Source organism: Balaenoptera physalus (genome assembly GCF_965194825.1).
Source record: "Balaenoptera physalus genome assembly, chromosome: 2".
In the NCBI taxonomy this organism is placed as follows: Eukaryota; Metazoa; Chordata; class Mammalia; order Artiodactyla; family Balaenopteridae; genus Balaenoptera; species Balaenoptera physalus.
In genome coordinates, this window is record NC_138883.1 from 104,701,473 (window position 1) to 104,720,483 (window position 19,011).

The 19,011-nt window shown below is 40.9% G+C and overlaps 2 protein-coding genes across 8 annotated transcripts in view; both read left to right on the plus strand.

Annotated features, from left to right (window-relative positions):
- FAM81A (family with sequence similarity 81 member A) overlaps positions 1-9,242 on the plus strand; it is a 124,472-nt gene extending 115,230 nt beyond the window's left edge. For 6 of the 7 annotated variants that reach the window (XM_082447713.1, XM_082447709.1, XM_082447707.1 and 3 more), the window contains exons 7-9: positions 1,934-2,069; positions 3,639-3,834; positions 6,941-9,242. In XM_082447713.1, coding sequence (XP_082303839.1) covers positions 1,934-2,069; positions 3,639-3,834; positions 6,941-7,065 — 457 coding nt within the window. In that variant the 3' untranslated portion in view covers positions 7,066-9,242. The remainder of the gene's footprint in view (positions 1-1,933; positions 2,070-3,638; positions 3,835-6,940) is intronic. The other variant, XM_082447710.1, reaches the window with a different exon arrangement.
- A 139-nt stretch (positions 9,243-9,381) lies between these two features.
- The window catches only part of GCNT3 (glucosaminyl (N-acetyl) transferase 3, mucin type), a 106,529-nt gene continuing 96,899 nt past the window's right edge, over positions 9,382-19,011 (plus strand). The window contains exons 1-2 of the mRNA XM_082447447.1: positions 9,382-9,400; positions 9,596-9,650. The gene's annotated coding sequence lies outside the window, so the exon portion shown is untranslated. The remainder of the gene's footprint in view (positions 9,401-9,595; positions 9,651-19,011) is intronic.

The following is a 19,011-nucleotide window of genomic DNA, read 5'->3' on the forward strand; positions in this document are numbered from 1 at the left end:
ATGAAAGAGGAGATACTATAACTGATAACACAGAAATACAGAGGATCATAAGAGATTACTATGCACAATCATATACCAACAAACTGGATAACTTAGAAGACATGAATAAATTCCTGAAACAACCTACTAAGACTGAATCATGAAGAAATAGAAAATCTGAACAGACCAATGATGAGAAAGGAGATTAAATCAGTAATCAAAAACCTCTCAACAAAGAAAAGTCCAGGACCAGATAGCTTCATGAGTGAATTCTAACAAACAGTTAAAGAAGAATTAATGCCAGTCATCCTCAAACTCTTCCAGAAAGTTGGAGAGAACCCTTCCAAACTCGTTTTACGAGACCAGCATTACTCTGATACCAAAACCAGATAGACATTACAAGAAAAGAAAATTACTGGCCAATATCCCTGATGAACATAGATGCAAAAATCTCAAAATGCTAAGAAACCAATTCAACAGCACATTAAAAGAATCATACACCATGATCAACTGGGATTTATCCCTGGGATGCAAGGATGTTTCAATGTACACAAATCAGTGTGATACATCACATTAACAGAATGAAGGGTAAAAATCATACGATCATCTCAATAGATGCAGAAAAAGCATTTGACAAAATTCAACATCATAATAAAGACTCTCAACAATTTGGGTATATAAACAATGTATCTCGACATAATAAAGTCCACACATGACAAGCCCACAGCTAATCTAATACTCAGCGATGAAATTTTGAAAGCTTTTCCTCTAAGATCAGAAACAAGACAAGGATGCCCACTCTCACCAATTCTGTTCAACGTAGTGCTGGAACTCCTGGCCAGAGCAATTAGGCAAGAAAAAGAAATGAAAGGCATTCAAATCAGAAAAAAAGAAGCAAAATTATCCCTGCTTGCAGATGATATGATCTTCTAGAGAAAACTCTAAGGACTCCATCAAAGAACTGTTAGAATAAATGAATTCAGTAAAGCTGCTGTGCTCCATGGTCAGTCTCCCAGGTTAGGTGGGGCTCCACAGTTGGGCAGGACTGCTGGCTTGGCTTCCTGCCCAGGTAAGGCTGAGGAGCTTTGTTTTTGATGATATGACCAGGAAGTTTACTTATCACTTCCGCATGTGTCCCATTGCCTGGCTTAGCCATATGGCCACACGTAGCTGCCAGGGAGGCTGAGAAGTGTAGTTTTGACTAGGTAGCCGTGGATCCAGTTCACATTTGAGGGTTTCTTAATAGAGAAGAAGAGGAGAACAGATACTGCAGAGAACTGGAGGCTTCTACCACAGGGGGTGTTCATTTTATTATTATTATTAAGTCACATATATTCTTGTATACTTTTATTACTTTCATAATAAAACTAAAAGAGGAGGCAGCAAGTGTGAGGTGTTATTTTAAGGTATGTGGAAAGGGAGAGTTATATAGGAATAGAAGTTGGGGTTTGTTTTTTTTTTAATTTTCTGTTTGGTTTAAATTAAGAAATATCTGTATTGGGCAAGAGCAATTTGGAGAACATTAGAGAGAAAGGGAGCCAGGCTTCAGTCCTGGGAGATAAGAGGGAGAAGGAGGGAGAGTCCAGGGCAAGAGGGGAGCCTGGAGGGGAGCCAGGCTACTGTGTCCTTTGAGCCAAGAGCACCCTGGACCCTCTGAACTGCAAAGATTAGTACGTAGCGTGGCTCTCTGTCACTGTGTGACACCTTGGTGTCCACACTGTCAGCTCTGCACGGGTGGGAGTATTATTAGGTGCTTTTCTGTTATATCTTCCTTCTCTCCACCCTTTCCAATGTAGCGCTAAGTGCAATTCTAAGAAAAAGGTAAGCATGTAATTCTGAGTGAGCCGAATTTAATGCTGATATATTTCTGAGAGATTTGATAGTCAGAGACTGAGACTCTTTGATGTCATATTAAAACTGTTTTATGACTAACTTGCTAACTTTCTTATTTTAGATTTAAAGGTACAATTGAGGAACTCAGTAACCAGATTTTATCTGCACGGAATTGGTTGCAACAGGAACAAGAACGGATGGAAAAAGAACTTTTACAGAAAATCGATCAGCTTTCCTTGGTTGTTAAGGAAAACAGTGTAGGTGTTGATGTTCAGCCATAAACATAGTAAAGTTATTCGGTGGGACCTGCAATGTTTGAATAATACCTCGTAACTTATCATTGATTTATTTAGCACCACATTAAGCTGTTACAGTTGTTTCTTGCCTTAGAATCTCTTTCCGTGGTTCATATTGATTCTTTGTGTTTGTTATAAAGAGACAGAGCACTTTGACTTGTTTTGGTTAACAAAGACTAAGTAGAAATTTTCAGTACTTTCAGCTAAGATGAAGCCAAATCAAGACCTTAATGAACCAAATTGTCCAGCTGCATTTACAATTACATACTTCATCTTAGTTTGTTTTAATTCCGTGATCTGGTAGAAACAGTGTTGACTAGATTTCTCCCTCCAGGCCCCTCCATCAAACTATAAACCCAGTATGAGGTGTCACAGTGCAATATCTAAACAGAATCCAGTTTTCTTTTCCATGTTCCTTCTCATTTTACCCCACTCTTCTGCAGAACTAAGGTTTGCAGAACTACTGAAAAATCATATCAAGAAAGCCTTGCATATATAGTATTCAATATCAGTACTTGGCAAGCAGTTGTTTTTTGGTTTGGTTATCTAGCCTGACCATCTCCCTCTCCCTTCTCTTTTCTTTCACTGCTTCCTCCCCTTGGACTTTGATGGAGCATAAGTGACTGGTGTAGATTGCATCTCTGGCTCTGCTCTCTCTCGATGCTGAGCTGTTGAATTGCAGACTGTGCACTGAACACATCAAGAGAGTTTTGTTATGCTGTAGCCCACTTACAGCTTGATGTTTGTAGTCTTGGCCTCTAAAGCTTGCCTGCAGACCCAGATTCTCATAAGAACCAAGCATAGTGGAGAGGAAAGGAAAGAAAATATTCTGTTTCAAATATTTCTTTACATGTCTCCATATTTTTATCAGATCTCCTGATTTATTTAGATTCATAATAATACATTTGTAGGCTTCTAGGTCTTTGGAGCACTATTTTTACATCTAGGTACGCTTAATAACTAAACTCCAGGATAATGGTGACTTTAATATGATAGAAGCTTATCTATCTTTCACATAAAAGAAGTCTGGGTGTAGGGATCACAGGGCTAATGTGGTAGCTTGTCAGTCCTCAGTGACTCATGATCTTTCTGGTTTAACTCTCTGCCAGTCCTAGAGAGTGACCCTTGTACTCATAGTTCAAGATGGCTACTAGAGCTCCAGCCATTATGTCTTAATTCCAAGAACAGAAGAAAGAAAGAAGAGGCAAGGATACGCCTCAGCTATTTTTTAACTTTTCCTGGAAGTTGCCACATATGTTTGTACTTATATCTCATTAGCCAGAACTTAATCATATGGCCACAGCAAACTCAGGAGACAATAGAAAAGGTAGTCTTTACTCTGGGTGACCTTATAGCCAGCTGAAAATCAGGGATCTGTTATGGAAGAAGGGGAGAATGGATATTGGGGCGAGCAACAAGCAACCTTTGCAATTCTGTTCCCTGCAGATTGTTCTTAAATGGTATTATGACTGATGCGAATGCATCAGACTCTTTGGAGTAATCAAGTGCCATTCTTATCATGGATCTCAGGGAGCCAGTGAAAGAGACGTGGAGAAGAAGCTCAGCCAGATGTCAGCCAGACTGGACAAAATAGAAGAGAGTCAAAAGAAGAATATGGAGGTACAGAGGACAAAACAAGAAGAGGAGAAGGTGCATGGGCGAATCAGCAAGCTTGAGTTACAGATGACCGAGGACATGAAGGAAATGAAAGCAGAAGTTGATGCGGGTAGGCCAAAAAGAAAACAGTTCTCTGGGTCATTTTCTATTTGATCTAAAAGCCAATGAATTAGTATTACCCTACAACTACCACAAACCTGGCTGATGAAGTGTCCTTAGGTGATTTTCTAAGTAGCTGTGGTATATTGAACGAAAATGTTGCTTCATTGCCAGGGACATGAAGATAGACCTAGGGAGACAGGCAAACAAACCTAAAATCGCTTAGCTTGCAGCTGATGTACATTTTCTTTAGTGCCATCTGCAGATTATTTTCTGATCAAAGCCAAGGTCAATATGGCTCAGAAATAAGCATATATCTTTTATTTTTAGGCTTAAATACTTTCTTTATTCTATATTTACTAAATTTGTCTCCAATGCTTATTTGATCCATTATATAATCTAGCAACAAAGAACTAGAGAATATATAGGGAATAAGACAAAATGAAATCTTAACAAAATTAAAGAGAATTAAGATTAAATACTATTCAAACTAAAATGCATTGTTTTCTTCTCTGTTAAAAGCATTTTATATGTATATATATATAAAGAATATATCTTTGAGGGGCCTTTGAAGGCTTATTTTATACTGTTGGCAGTATCCCACCATGGCAATGAATGATTTTCCTCTGCTCAAAAGTCCACAGGGCCCATTCCTCCACACTTGTTTAGAAGACAGTGTTAAGAGATGATTTTAAGTTCTGAAGTGCTGCCAGATAAAGGAAGGATTAGATTTATCCTCTGAACGCAGGAATACAGAACTGAGACCAATAACTCGAAGTTACCTGAAGACAGATTTTAACTCAGTATAAAGCAGAAGTATCTACAGTTAATGGTCCTAGAAAGATACGGGTGCTTTGTGAACCTGAGAGCTCTTTACTGAAAGTATTTAAGTGAAGACTTGTTGACCATGGTCAGGAAAGAGAAGACAGTCGGGTAGTGTGGGAAGGGGGACTAAATTATCTCCTGGTTCCTTCCAGTTTTCTGGTTCTGTGAATTTTCTTCATGGAATTGTTCTATTTTGGCCACATGGAAATAAAAGTAGTTAGTTATCCCAAGAATAATTTTGTTGTAACCACCACAAGGTTACTATTTTATTTAAGGAGAAGCTGCCATTAAATTTATGAATCTTAGAACTTGTGAAGATAAAAATGAATTTTCTTTCTTGGTCTTTTGGGCCAGTAGAATATGGTATTTGAATATTTTATTGATGGTTAACTTTGCATCATTTGCTGAGTGGATTTATTATCAGCTATACAACATATCACTGAGGTTGTGAATAGTTAGTACCTAATAAGAAATGCATATGAGCCTTTTAAAAATTAAAAATATTTACTTTTTCTTGTTACAAAAACAAATTTCTTAGTGGAAAATCATAAAGCACAAAAAACAAAACAAAACAAAACAAAAACCTCCTATTACCCAGAGGTCTTTTTTATGTATATTATCTTTCTATACATACAGGATATATATATGCTTTTTCAAATACAGGCTCATGCTGATTTGTAACCCACTCTTTTATTTAGTAATATGTTGTATCTTTTCATTCAGTAAGGACATTATTTTTTTAAAAATTCACTCATTTATTATTATTATTATCAATATTATTATTATTATTATTTTGGCTGCACCACGTGGCTTGCGGGATCTTTAGTTCCCTGACCAGGATTGAACCCAGGCCCTTGGCAGTGAAAGTACCGAGTCCTAACCACTGGACCACCAGGGAATTCCCAACACAATTATTTTTAATAAGTAGTTTTTATACTTCTTTTTCATGAATTGTTACATAAAGAAAATTTTCTGAGAGAAAATTCTAAATATGCTAATGAAGACAAGATGTTTTTGACACTTATTTTAAAAACCAATAGGGGACTTCCTTGGTGGCGCAGTGGTTAAGAATCTGCCTGCCAATGCAGGGGACACGGGTTTGACCCCTGGTCCGGGAAGATCCCACATGCTGCGGAGCAACTAAGCCCGTGCGCCACAGCTACTGAGCCTGCGCTCTAGAGCCCGTGAGCCACAACTACTGAGCCCGTGAGCCACAACAACGGAAGCCCGCGTGCCTAGAGCCCATGCTCTGCAACAAGAGAAGCCACTGCAATGAGAAGCCCATGCACCGCAACGAACAGTAGCCCCTGCTCACCGCAACTAGAGAAAGCCCGTGTGCAGCAACGAAGACCCAATGCAGCCAAAAATAAATAAGTTAATTAATTTTAAAAAACCCAATAGGAATATAGAATAATACAAAATTACCTTTTGATTGGGAATTTTTTCTATTTTTAGCTTTTTATTTTGAAATAATTTCAAATTTAGAAAAACCGTTAAGACTAGTCCGAAAACTATACATCTTTCACTTAGATTCACCAATTGTTAACACTTTTGAAATTTGCTTAATGTGTGAGCGTGTGTATGAATATAATTTTTTACCCTAAATCTTTTGGGAGTAAGTTGCAGAAGCCAGAATACCTTTTTACCCCTATATTATTTCAATGTATATACCTTAAGAACAAGGACATTCTCTTCAGTAACTATGGTACAATGTAGTATTGATGAAACATTTTTCAATACTCAATTTTCAAGTTTCACCATTGTTTCCTTTACAGCAAACCTTCCCCAGTCCAGGTTCTAATCCAGAATCACATATCATATTTAGTTATCATGTTTCTTTATTTAGTCTCCTTTAATCTAGATCAGTTCCACAGAAATGTTGTCATCATTAAAGAACACAGGCCAGCATTTTGTGGAGTGTCCCACAGTTTGGGTCTGTTTGCTTCCTTTTAATTAGATTCAGGCCACAGAAGTGATGTGTCCTTCCCAGGGTTTTCTTATCGAGGATACATGACGTTGGTTCCTCCCAGTGTTGGTGAAGTTAGCTTTGATCTCTTGGTTAAAGTGGTGTCTGTCAGATTTCTCCACTGTAATATTTCCTTTTTCCCTTTGTATCTGTAGGGAGATACTCTGAAACTAGCTAACTATCCTGTTTCCCATCAAACTTTTATTCCAGTAGTTTTAGTATCTATTGATATCTTTTGCCCAGATCAATTATTACTCTCTGCTGTAGATTTGATACAGGCTTGTTTTTTAATATTAACTCCTATGAAATTTACCTCTTCTTAAAGGGTTTACAGCCATCTATGAAAGCATAGGATCCCTCAGGCAAGTTCTCGAAGCCAAGATGAAGCTGGACAAGGACCAGCTACAGAAGCAAATCCAACAGATGCAGAGGCCGGAAGCTCCAAAGTGAAGGGACTTGGGACGTGGACCTCAAAGGTGGTTTTGCCAGTGGGGCCGGGAACTGGATACCTCTGTAGCCAGGCTGTACCTGCATTCAGGATTGTTCTATTCATGGCGTGCATGTGCCGAGAAATGTGTTTTCATGGTTCTAGATGTTTACCTGGAGTCTTGAAAACACTCTCTTTAAAAGTATTACATACAGTTTTTACCACTTTATTCCACTTCTCTAAATTCAATGGAATATCCTCCCCTCCCTGGATTTTGAAAGGCTTTTATCCCTTTCGTTTTATGAATAAGGAAAGACTTAACAATTTTCCTTCGATGCTTGATGCTCTAGCCAAGACTTTACTCTTGAAAAATGTCGTGGTGATTTTTTTAAATTAAGAAGATAATGAATTATCACAGGAACGTGTTGCTCCTCACCCTAAAATAAGAGAATGTCCTGATAGATTAGAATTCAACCTTTGAGTCCATATTTGGATTTTATTATTGTTGTCTGTGCATTTCTTATATTGGTATCTTCTTGTAAATCTTCTGTCTTTTGTAGGGGGAGGGGATTTAACATTTGGAAAAAATCCTACCATTTATGCAGTGAAAATAATTTAAAAATTGATAACTGCCATATAGATTACAAATTAAAATGGAAACTTAAGACAATTATCTAGATAATGCAAGGCACAATTATCTACATCAACCACATAGTTATACCAGGTTTTAATATTGAAAACTTTTTTCAATTATCCACCACCTGTATAGTGATAGCCATATATTCAATAATGGAATGGTGGTTAATAGCCTGTTTATTACACAATTAATTGTTCATTAATCATAATGGGATGTGAAAATTTTTCAGGCTCTTTGATCTCCTCTCTAAATTTTTCCAAAATAGGCACAGAGTGCTAAGGTTTATATACACTTATTGTAACTATATTCTTGTGCCTTGGTTTTATCACGTCAGTGCACTGTACCCTATAAAAGTTTTGCGGACAAAATAGAAGGCACGATAATACATCAGAATTATGATGTAAAAATGGGATCCTATGTATTTTTTAAATGCTCTAAAAATTTTATCACTGTTAAGATGTTAATCATTCACTATCAGTAATGGAATAGAAATTCATACTTTTGTATGGCCAGAGAATCAAATTGATATTGCATTTATAACAATGTTAAGAAACGTTCATTTTGAGCAACTTCGTAGATGATGGGTGTTTTATTTTCAATCGCTATATTTGATTAGTCATTGAAAATTGGCGCCAGTGCTATTTGTTCACCTATGTCTGTAAAAGCTAATAGTGAGACACATGCCATTCTAAACTATGAGGGTGCCCAGGAAAAGGAAAACAGGGATACTCTGAAAAATTTTTAAACTTTTTTTTTTGTTTGCCTAGGACTCAGGAAAATTAAAGCATTTTCTATTTTAGAATAAATCATAAATGAAATCTCTAACTGGGTATTACTGTTTACCCATATAAATTATGCTGCTGAAGTACATAATAGTTTACCCTCAATGGCTTGACAAAATTTTTTTTTAATTTGGACCTGAGAAGTCATATAAGGAATATGTCATCCAACATATATTTCCTTATTTTGTCACAAATCTTTGCATCTCTATATAGGAAGACTATGTCCACTTAATGAAAAAACAAAAAGGTTAATGCTCTTTTGCAATCAGAAAGTGAGTTTCTTTTTGTGACAGAGTAGCCGTGTTTAGTACAGTTCTCCTGGTTTCAGCACAAACCACAGCACCGAGAGCCACGGCCCCTCCAGCGTCTCTCTCCTCTGCAGGCCCCGAGGAGGAAGAATCAGCACGTGTCACACCTGGGAAGAGGGGGACAGAGGACACCAGCTGGACTCAGGTCAAGGGGTGACGTGAGTGGGTGATACTTCTGATGCTGCCACCACCACGTCACGAGCTCTGGCAGGGGTTCTCCACCCTGGCTGCAAGTTGGAATCACCTGGGCAGTTCAAAAGCTACCAACGCCCAGACTGCGTCCCCCAGACCAACTAAGTCAGAACCTCTGGGAGGGGATGCAGGCGGCCGCACACGTCAGAGGCCCCTGCGTGACTGACGTGTTGTGAACCCCGAGCTCCAACGTCCTCTTATCACCAAAGTTTAAATGAGAATCAGCTTCCCTGTAGTTTCCTTTATCAGAAATTTGCAATAAAAAGAATAAAACTTCCAAATCAGTGTGGCGTATGATTTTTAAACTTTTAGACTTTTAGTCTTTTAGTGTGAGGTGAAATTTAATTAGGTAAAATACCATAGGAAATCTCCTCTTACTTTTCAGGGGAAACCTTTTGGTGGTTGAAATAAAGTGCTCTGAGTCCTGGCAGACCTGCTGGTAAGTGGAAAGTCATGGGAAGCTGCTCCATCCTTGGGTCTCAAGCTACGGGTGTCTTCTTGGCTCTGGAATAACCGCAGCTGGCAGTTCCTAGCGTGTGCTGTGTGCCCACGCTACGACCTTGGTGGATGTTCACTCATTTCATTATAACAACAACGAGTTGAGTTAAATACTGTTTGTTTCCCCATTTTACAGATGAGAAAACTGAGTCATGTAAAGGTGAAGCAGCTTGCCCCAAATCCTGCAGCAGGTAAGTGGGAGGCATGATCAAACCTGGCAGCTTACTTCCACAGTCTGGGCACCTACCCTACCCTACCCTACCTCTAAAGATGCAGCCTGGCCTAACTTTTTTTTTTTTTTTTGGCCACGCCATGCTGCATGCGGGATCTTAGTTCCCCGACCAGGGATCAAACCCGAGTCCCCTGCATTGGGAGCACAGAGTCCTAACCACTAGACCACCAGGGAAGTCCCACATAACTCGGACTTGCCAGGCCACTGACTCCAGCCCCATCTCTGCATGACCTTACAGTTCTGCCATCTGAGTCGCTGTGCATTTTAACGCCCTGATTCCAAATACCAAAGAGAGGCAATCTTATTAGCTCTGCTTGGGCCAGATGTCTTCCTCTGGTTGTATCAGTGAAGGTAAGGTAGTTGATGCCACGGGACTGTAGAATCATAGGCATTTCGTCCCCTGTCCTTGGCTGTCCTAGGTAGTAGACTGTGGCTCTGTGCATTGGGAGATGGGTTGTGTTGGATGAGTACAGAGCAGAATAGAAAGACAGCCCCCTCTGAATCGTGGTCATCCCACTAGGCTTTCAGCCTGAAAAAAAAATAAATCACAAACCACTCAGGACACCCTGGAAACTCAATGGTAACTATGTGGAGTTTTTCGGTCACTGCTGTGTGACCTTGGGTAGTTCTTAACCTCTCTGAGTCTCATTTTTCTTATCTGCAGAATAGAGATTAAAATAATTTAAAAGAGGGAGCTGGTTTATCATTTTCCAAATACTGAAGTAATTTATGCAATACGTATTAGGTATCAGATGGTGAAAAATGGGGCCTGGGGAGGGGAGAAAATATATGGGGGTCCATGTTTCGGTCCAAAGTGTCCCATTGTCTGCGGGGACTGTGTATGGGCAGTGATTAACCTCCGAAGAAAGTGATAGCCCAGCCTGAGACAGAGAAGAGCAGTAGAGCCCGTATGAAGAAATAAGCAGATGGGACCAGCATGGGGATAATCCCTGAATGAGGGGAAGGGCTGGGGAGATCCTCAAGCTAGTTGGTCTCATCTGTGGAGTGGGTGTGGCTTCCCCAGGAGCACTGCGAGGGTTGTGATGGGTGGGATCAGAGCTGGGGAAGGACAGACTCCACGTCAGGAGGGGTAAAGATAGATACGGAGGCTGAGGATGCAGAGCCCGGAGCTCAAGTTGGGAATTGAGATGCAGAACCATGGGGGCTGAACCCAAATGGCTGGCTGGCATTTGAGACTTTTTTGTATACAGACTGGAAGACTCAGTGTGTGGCTGGGCTGGATGACAAAAGGTGTGCATCAGGAGCAGACAGTCGTCAGCGCTGTGCTAAGGAAAAACCGCCAGGTGAATTCAGTATCCCTTCGAATAGCCGCAGTACTGTAGAATTACACGTAGGATAACGTGCAGAAGATTGTGTTTCTCATGCTGAGTTTTGGGTCCAGTTAATGTCAAAAACTTTTTTTGTCATCCGTATAAATCCAGAGTGAAAGGACTTCTCTAGGTATCCTTTTATATAGATACCTGCACTGCAGATCCACCTATTAGAGTCAGAATGCTGGCTGTGGTAGGCAGTATGGAACATGTCTCCCAATGATCCCTACCTGCTGGTATTCACCCCTTGTGCGATCCCCTCCCCTGGAGTATGGCCTGGACTTGTTAACGCACTTCTCATGAATAGAATATGGCAGACGTGGTGGCCTGTCACTCCTGAGATTAGGTTATAAAAGGATTCCTCCCCCCCACCCCCGTCTCATCACTTGTGCTGTGGAGGCAAGCTGTCCTGTTGTAAGTAGCCTCGTGGACAGGGCCGTGTGGGATAGCCAAGAACTGAGGCCTTCAGTCCAATAGCCTGAAATGAACTGACACTTTCCAGCCATCATGTGAGTGAACTGAAGTGAATCCCCTCACCCCAAAGAAATGAAAGCAGGAACTTGGACAGTTGTATACCTGTGTTCATAGCAGCATTATTCACAACAGTCAAAAGGTGGAAGCAGCCCAGGTGTCCACTGATGGTTGAATAGATACACAACCATCTATGCATATGCATACAATGGAATACTATTCAGCCATAAAAAGGAAGGCACTTCTGGCACATGCTACTACATGGACATTATGCTAAGTGCAATAAGCCAGTCAAAAAAGGACAAATATTCTATGATCCCACTTGTACGAGGTACGTAGAGAAGTCAAATTCATAGGGACAGAGAGTAGCAATGATAGTTGCCAGGGGCTGAGGGGTTCAGTGAGGAAGAGGGAGTTAGTATCTAATCCATATGGAGTTTCAAGTGGGGAAGGTGTAAAAGTTCTGGAGATGGATGGTGGTGACAGTTGCACAACAATGTGAATGTACTGAATGCCACAGAACTGTACACTTAAAAGTGTTTAAAATAGTAAATTTTACATATAGCTTACCACAATAATAATTTAGAAAAAAAGAACCAAAGAAGTGGAATTAATTAGGAGTGGGTTATTTTCGTTGATTAAAGTTAAGGTGGAAAAGCGGGGTTGTCCTAGCAATGCGAAGAAAATAATGCAAGTACTATAAACAGCTGGGAGGGACGTGGCAATTAGAGTTATTCGCGGGCCTCAGGCGTTGGTATAAGACATGTTAGTGGTTTTGATAATTAGGTCTTCAGAATAAAATCCAGTGAGGAATGGTATTCCTGTCAGTGCTAGGCTTCCAATAATGAGGGCTGTTACGGTAAAAGGTACTGCTTTAAACAGGCCTTCTATTTTTCAAATGTCTTGTTCATCATTTAGGCTGTGTGTAATAGACCGAGAGCACATAAACAATATGGCCTTAAGAAAGGCGTGTGTGCAGATGTGGAGGAATGCTAGATAAGGCTGGTTAATACCGATTGTTACCATTATAAGGCCTAGCTGGCTTGAAGGGGAAAAAGTGACAGTTTTTTTAATATCATTTTGGGTAAGGGCTCATATTGCTGCAAATGGTGTAGTAATAGCCCCTAAGCATAATGCTGTTGTTTGGATGAATTTATTATTTTCTGTTAAAGGGTAAAAGCGGATAAGTAGGAAAATACCTGCTACAACCATTGCGCTTGAGTGGAATAAAGCTGAAACGGGGGTAGGGCCCTCTGTTGCTGAGGGAAGTCATGGGTGAAGACCAAATTGGGCGGATTTTCCAGTTTCAGCTATTACGAGTCCTATTAGAGGTAGGTAGGTTTGAGTGGCCTAGGTCGAGTATGAAGATTTGTTGCAGATCTCATGCGTTTGAGTTAAATAGAAATCATGCTATTACTATAATAAATCCACTGTCTCCGATAAGGTTATATAGAATTGCTTGGAGAGCAACTGTATTTCCGTCTGCTCAACCATACCATCATCTGATAAGAAGAAGAGATATGATTCCGACCCCTTCTCATCCAATAAAAAGTTGAAAAAAGTTGTTAACAGTGACAAGAATTAATATTGTGATGAGAAAGAGGAGTAAACATTTAAAGAATCAGTTAATATTAGAATCTGAGTGTATATATTGTATTGAAAATTCTGTAATAAACCACCTTATAAATAATGCTACTGGTACAAATATTATTGAGAAATAGTCTGTTTTGAAGCTAAGTGATAATTTAAGGGTTTGGATGGTAATTCATCGTCAGTTTGAGATAATTATTTCTTGGCCTGTATGAATGAATATTATTGTTGGAATTAAGCTAGTAACTAAAGCATATGAGATAGGGGTTTTTACGTATGGTGGGTATTTGTTGCTTTTGTAAATGTTGGCGTTTGTTATTACAATTGGTATTGTTAATATAAAGAGTGTGACTAATGTGAAAGAGGAGAATAAGTTCATTACTTTTATTTGGAGTTGCACCCACCCGAGTCAAGACGTCAGCTGAGACTGCAGCCCTGGCAGTTTATCTACAATCTCATGAGAGACAGTGAGCCAGAAATACCCAGCTAAGCCACATCCACATTTTTGACCCACAGAAACTGTGAGGTAATAAAATACGTGTTGTTTGAAGTCACTACATTTGGGGGGTAATTTGTTATATACAATAATTAACACACCAGCACTGGGGAATCTTGACAGAATTTTTTTGTGGAAATGCCTGATGTTATGTTACAGATTACATCGTCCACATATATGATTCTATTTGATACACTTTCTGAGCAGGAAATGACCTTAAAAACATATCAAATGACGTATATACCTTATCACGTTTAATCTCTGTAATTACCCTATTTGGTGTGTACTGTTATTTCCATTTTGTGAGGGAGCAGATTATGGAAGGTCGTACAGCTAATTAGTGGAGGATCAGGGATGTGAATCCATGTCTATCCTTCTCTAAAGCCCAGGCCGGCATTTTGCTCCAAGATAAGCCAACACCAAGGCATAACGTGATTGGTTTAATCAGAATCCTCTCTGGATTAGTGGTCTCAGCGTGTTCCCAGACCAGCAACATTGGCATCACCTGGGAAGTTGGTAGAAAGATAAAGTCTTTATCTGGGCCCCACCCCAGACCTACTGGATCAGAAACTCTGAGATGGGCTCAGCAACCTACTTTAACAAGTCCTGCAGATGATTCCAATGCAAGTGGAATTTGAGAATCGCTGAGCTAGAGCTGCACTATAATACAATAGCCGTTAGTCTCATCGGCCATTTAAATTTAAATATAAATTAATCCAAATTAAATAAATTTAAAAATTCAGTTGCACTAACCATATTTCACATGCTCAATAGCCACATGTGGTTAGTGGCTACGGTATTGTCCTGTGCAGATGTAGAACATTTCTTTTGTCACAGGAAGTTCTGTTAGACAGCTCTGATCTCCAGCAATAATTTCCTCACCTTTTCAACTGACAGCTCTGTCCACAACTCTGTACCTTCATCGGTCAACCTAGAATGAGCTTTGGACCCGGAACTTTCCTCCAGCCTCATCCCTACAATGTTATGTCAGTTGTCCCTAATAGAGATGCTTTCCCAGGTCCAGTCCTGATCAGTAGATACTGCTGCCTGGACTGAGTTGAGAAGGATCTGAAGGCTGGTGCCAGACCCAAGGGGAGGAGCCAAGGTGTGTGAACCAAGGGCTGGTTCCAGCTGCAGATTCTCACCAGGACATCCCAGGCGTGGAGGATGCCCAGCGAGGAGGGGTTGCCAGCCAGGGGACTTGAGTGATTCTTTTGTTTTTTTTTTTACCATCTTTATTGGAGTATAATTGCTTAACAATGGTGTGTTAGTTTCTGCTGTATAACAAAGTGAATCAGCTATACATATACATACATCCCCATATCCCCTCCCTCTTGCGTCTCCCTCCCTCCCTCCCTATCCCACCCCTCTAGGTGGTCACAAAGCACCGAGCTGATCTCCCTGTGCTATGCGGCTGCTTCCCACTAGCCATCTATTTTACATTTGGTAGTGTATATATGACTTGAGTAATTCTGATGCCCCCTAGGGAGACGGATCCAGCAGGCCTGGATTAGGGTGAGCCAAAGTGGAAAACATAAAGGGACGCCAAATACTCTGTAATTAAGATAAATAGTATGTCAATGCAATACATTTTTTTTTTATGCAATACTTTTTAAAAATCAAAATTAATGCCAAAAAATGCACAATGAACAAAATACCAAACCTCCACAAACCATGCTGTGGGGAGCTCTTTTGGAACTGAGGCAAAAATAAAAATGTGTGCCCTATATACATGTTTTATGTAATTTTATTTAAATTTTTGACATTTGTGCATCATGAGTTGTTTTTTTGTTGTTAATTTAGATTTTTAGAAATATTGCACAAAAATACTATTTATTTTGACGGCTGAGGGTTTTGGCTGCTCTTCTCTTTATATTTAGCATTTGAGATGAGAGGTCACTCACTTCATCCTAATCCCGGCCCTGCTCAGATATCTAGAAATTTGGAGCTAAATCCAGTTCTCAATTATTGTTATTAGCTTATCTCAGGCATGTCTGATTGCTTTAGGTGGTTTCTGGTCTGTTTTTATCCCTAATTGTCATGCTTTGTTTAATTTTCAAACTTGTGACCCAGTTTTTCTTGGTGGTAGGTTGGGACACAAAGAAAACAAAGCTCTGACCTTTCTGAGACTCAGAGGAGGATGGCAGGGGAGCGGGATGGAGAGGAGTGAAAATGCTTGCACGGTCTCGTCACTTGCTGTCATCATAGGGAGAGCTCTGCCGCACCACTTGGCCAGCCCTTGGGATTCACTGTCCTTTGCTGCCCCTATGTGGAAGGAATAGAAACTTCTAGGGAATCTTTTTCAAAAAATTGTGGTACAGTTGATTTACAATATGATAGTAGTTTCAGGTGTACAATATAGTAATTCACAATTTTTAAAGATTATACTCCATTTATAGTTATAACGTATTGGCTATATTCCCTGTGCTGTACAATATATCCTTGTAGTTTATTTATTTTATACATAATAGTTTGTACTTCTTAATCCCCCACCCGTATCCTGTCCCCCTCTCCCCCGCCCCGTAACCACTAGTTTGTTCTCTATATCTGTGTGTCTGTTTCTGCTTTGTTATATTCACTAATTTGTTTTATTTTTTAGATTCCACATATAGGGAATATGTTTCAATAGGAAGAACCCAGAACCAAGGAATGCCTCTGTGGAAGAGCCCTTGGAGATCCTTGAACTCAACTCTCATTTTCTAGAACAGGAAACCAGAGAAATTAAAAGTGGGCTTTGCAGGTGAGGACACGTGACAGTATGATAGACAAGCTGTAACCATGATAGTGACTCAGCACCAGCTCTGCACTGGCTGGGACGTGGCAATGAACAAAACAGACCAAAATGTTTGCCTTTATAATTTTTGGCTGCGTTGGGTCTTTGTTGCTGAGCACGGGCTTTTCTCTAGTAGCGGCGGGCGGGGGCTACTCTTTGTTGCGGTGCGCGGGTGTCTCATTGCGGTGGCTTCTCTTGTTGCGGAGCACGGGCTCTAGACGCGCGAGCTTCAGTAGTTGTGGCTCATGGGCTCTAGAGCACAAGCTCAGTAGTTGTGGCACACGGGCTTAGCTGCTTCGCGGCATGTGGGATCTTCCCGGACCAGGGCTTGAACCCGTGTCCCCTGCATTGGCAGGCGGATTCTTATCCACTGCACCACCAGGGAATCCCCTGGCTGCCTTTATAGAGTTTCAAGTCTAGTGTGAGGTGGGAGTAGGGAGAGAAAATCAACAGGCAAGTAAATCCCAAGCCTGTCAGTTGATGGTAAGTGCTTTGGAAGAAAATAAAGCAGGGACTGGGGGTAGGGGGTTCCAGGAAAGGAGGTGCCAGTCGCAGGAGGATGGCCAGGGAAGGCCTTGCTGAGATGCAAAGGCCTGATGGAGATGAAGGAGGAACCAGGCAGCTACCTGGGGGGAAGAATTTACCTACATCTTCTTATTTTTATAAAATAACCCTATTTACATTTCAGACATTCCATATCCATCTAGCTGCTAATATGTTGTCCTTCTGGCTAAACAGCAGCTTTTTTCCCCCTGCTTTTATGATCTCTGGATGCCTCATGGTCCCCTATTTGGCTTCTCAGTTTCCATACCCTGGATGACCAGTTCTCTGTAGTAAATTTCCTGTGTGAAATACCTAGGGAGGTTTCTGTCTTTCTGAATGGACCCCGGCTAACATAATGAGTAAATTGCACCCGGGATTATCACTTGCTCTGCCCCATCACACACATGCTTTTCCTCCAGTGCCATGTAGATCTTTGTGATGGAAGAAATGTTCACGTATTGAGGTATGGGGAAGTCATCCTGGCTTATACGTGATCTGGCTTGAATTCATGTTAATGAGAATGGCCTGTCTTATGGCCTGTTTATCGTGCATTGTACATCTGCTTTAACCATTAAGAGAAGAATGCATTATCCAAAAGTAAAGTATGTCCACTGTGAAGATAGGGATAAATGCCTCTCCCCACCCCCTCATAGTCCCCAGCTAGTACTCTTTCGAAGATAAGCTTCCCTTCCCAGATACCGAGGTCATGCTGACTCGCTATGTATGTGCTAATCTGCCTCATTTGAAACCTTGATGGAATGTACCTCTGTCATATTTGATATTCTTTGATTCTGACAAGATACAAAACTGTGCTGAAAACCACGTTTCTCCAGAGGGCTTTCTTTCTTGGAAAGAAAGCTGCGCTCCCGGGCTAGAAGCCTCCGTTTGGCTGAACACAACTCTCTTCTGTTCCTGTTATAGATTGTTGATTGATTATTTGCATCGACATTTGGAACTTCCAGGTTTGTGCTTGCTGATAAGCCAACAGCACCTCTATTAGCTAAGGTTTTTTGAGTGTGCCCCACATTGTGCTAGGCACCGATCTCTGTATCTGCCAAGAAGTCTGGACAGAGCAGCCCCTTTATCCCTGCCCCAGGCCCCTGCTGGTCTATCAGCAGCTCCCAGACCCTCAGCCGTGCACTCTAGAATCTGGCCAGGAACTCATATATCCAACAGCTGCTGTGCTGCTGCCCAAATCAGGATGGACAGGGCCACACACTGAGTTTCTAAAGGTAAGACCTCAGCTTGCCCACTCTCTGCGCAATATTCTCAGCATCCTCAAACCCATCTGGACGTTTGGACCAGTTTTCCACCTCTGGCTTTCACCCCAAGAGGGAGAAAAGGGAGGGCATGTTTGTCAGCTGTCCTCTCTCCTCCTCGTACCCCACTGGATGAAAGAGAAGGCTGGGTGTCCTATTTCTGCTTCCTGTCTGGACCGGCCTCCCACTCTGCCTTGTCCTCCTCATTCCAAGCCCCTGATGGTAGAAGGGGGTTCTTTCTGCACCATGGAGGCAGGTTTGGTTGATGACCACGTCCATAGCTGTTGCTCCTACTAGGAAAAGAAATTTAGAAGGTTCTTTCTCTTGTGTCAAAGCCTGGGCTTTTTGAGATTAGGTGTTGAAGACAGCTATTCTGGGTTTCAAAACTGAACGTGGACTACTTTCTCTTGGCATTCCTGCTGTCACCATCCCAGTTCCCTCTTCAGCAAACAGATACTGCCATAGAATAGGGGACAGGTGGAAGGCAAGGTATGCAAATGATGCAATTAGTCAATTAGTTTATTTCAAAATATTATCCCATTACATATACCTGAATATCCTCCTCCTAGACTGTGATCTACTTAAAGGCATGGTCACGTTTCCCCAAATATCTCAAAATGTCTAAGAGAAGTCAGATGCTAACCATGAAAAGATGTATGGATTAACTACCGTTTCAGGTTTCCTTATGTTGTCTCCCATTATCACAGCTCCTTGTAGGGCAGCTTCCTGCCGCAGACTAGTTAGAAACTCCAACGAATAGTTCCAGGTGGGCTAAGGTCTTTGATGAATGAAAAGTAAAATGAATTAACTGTTTAATTAATGCATGTTTAAAAAGCTAATCTTTCTAAAGGGTCTGT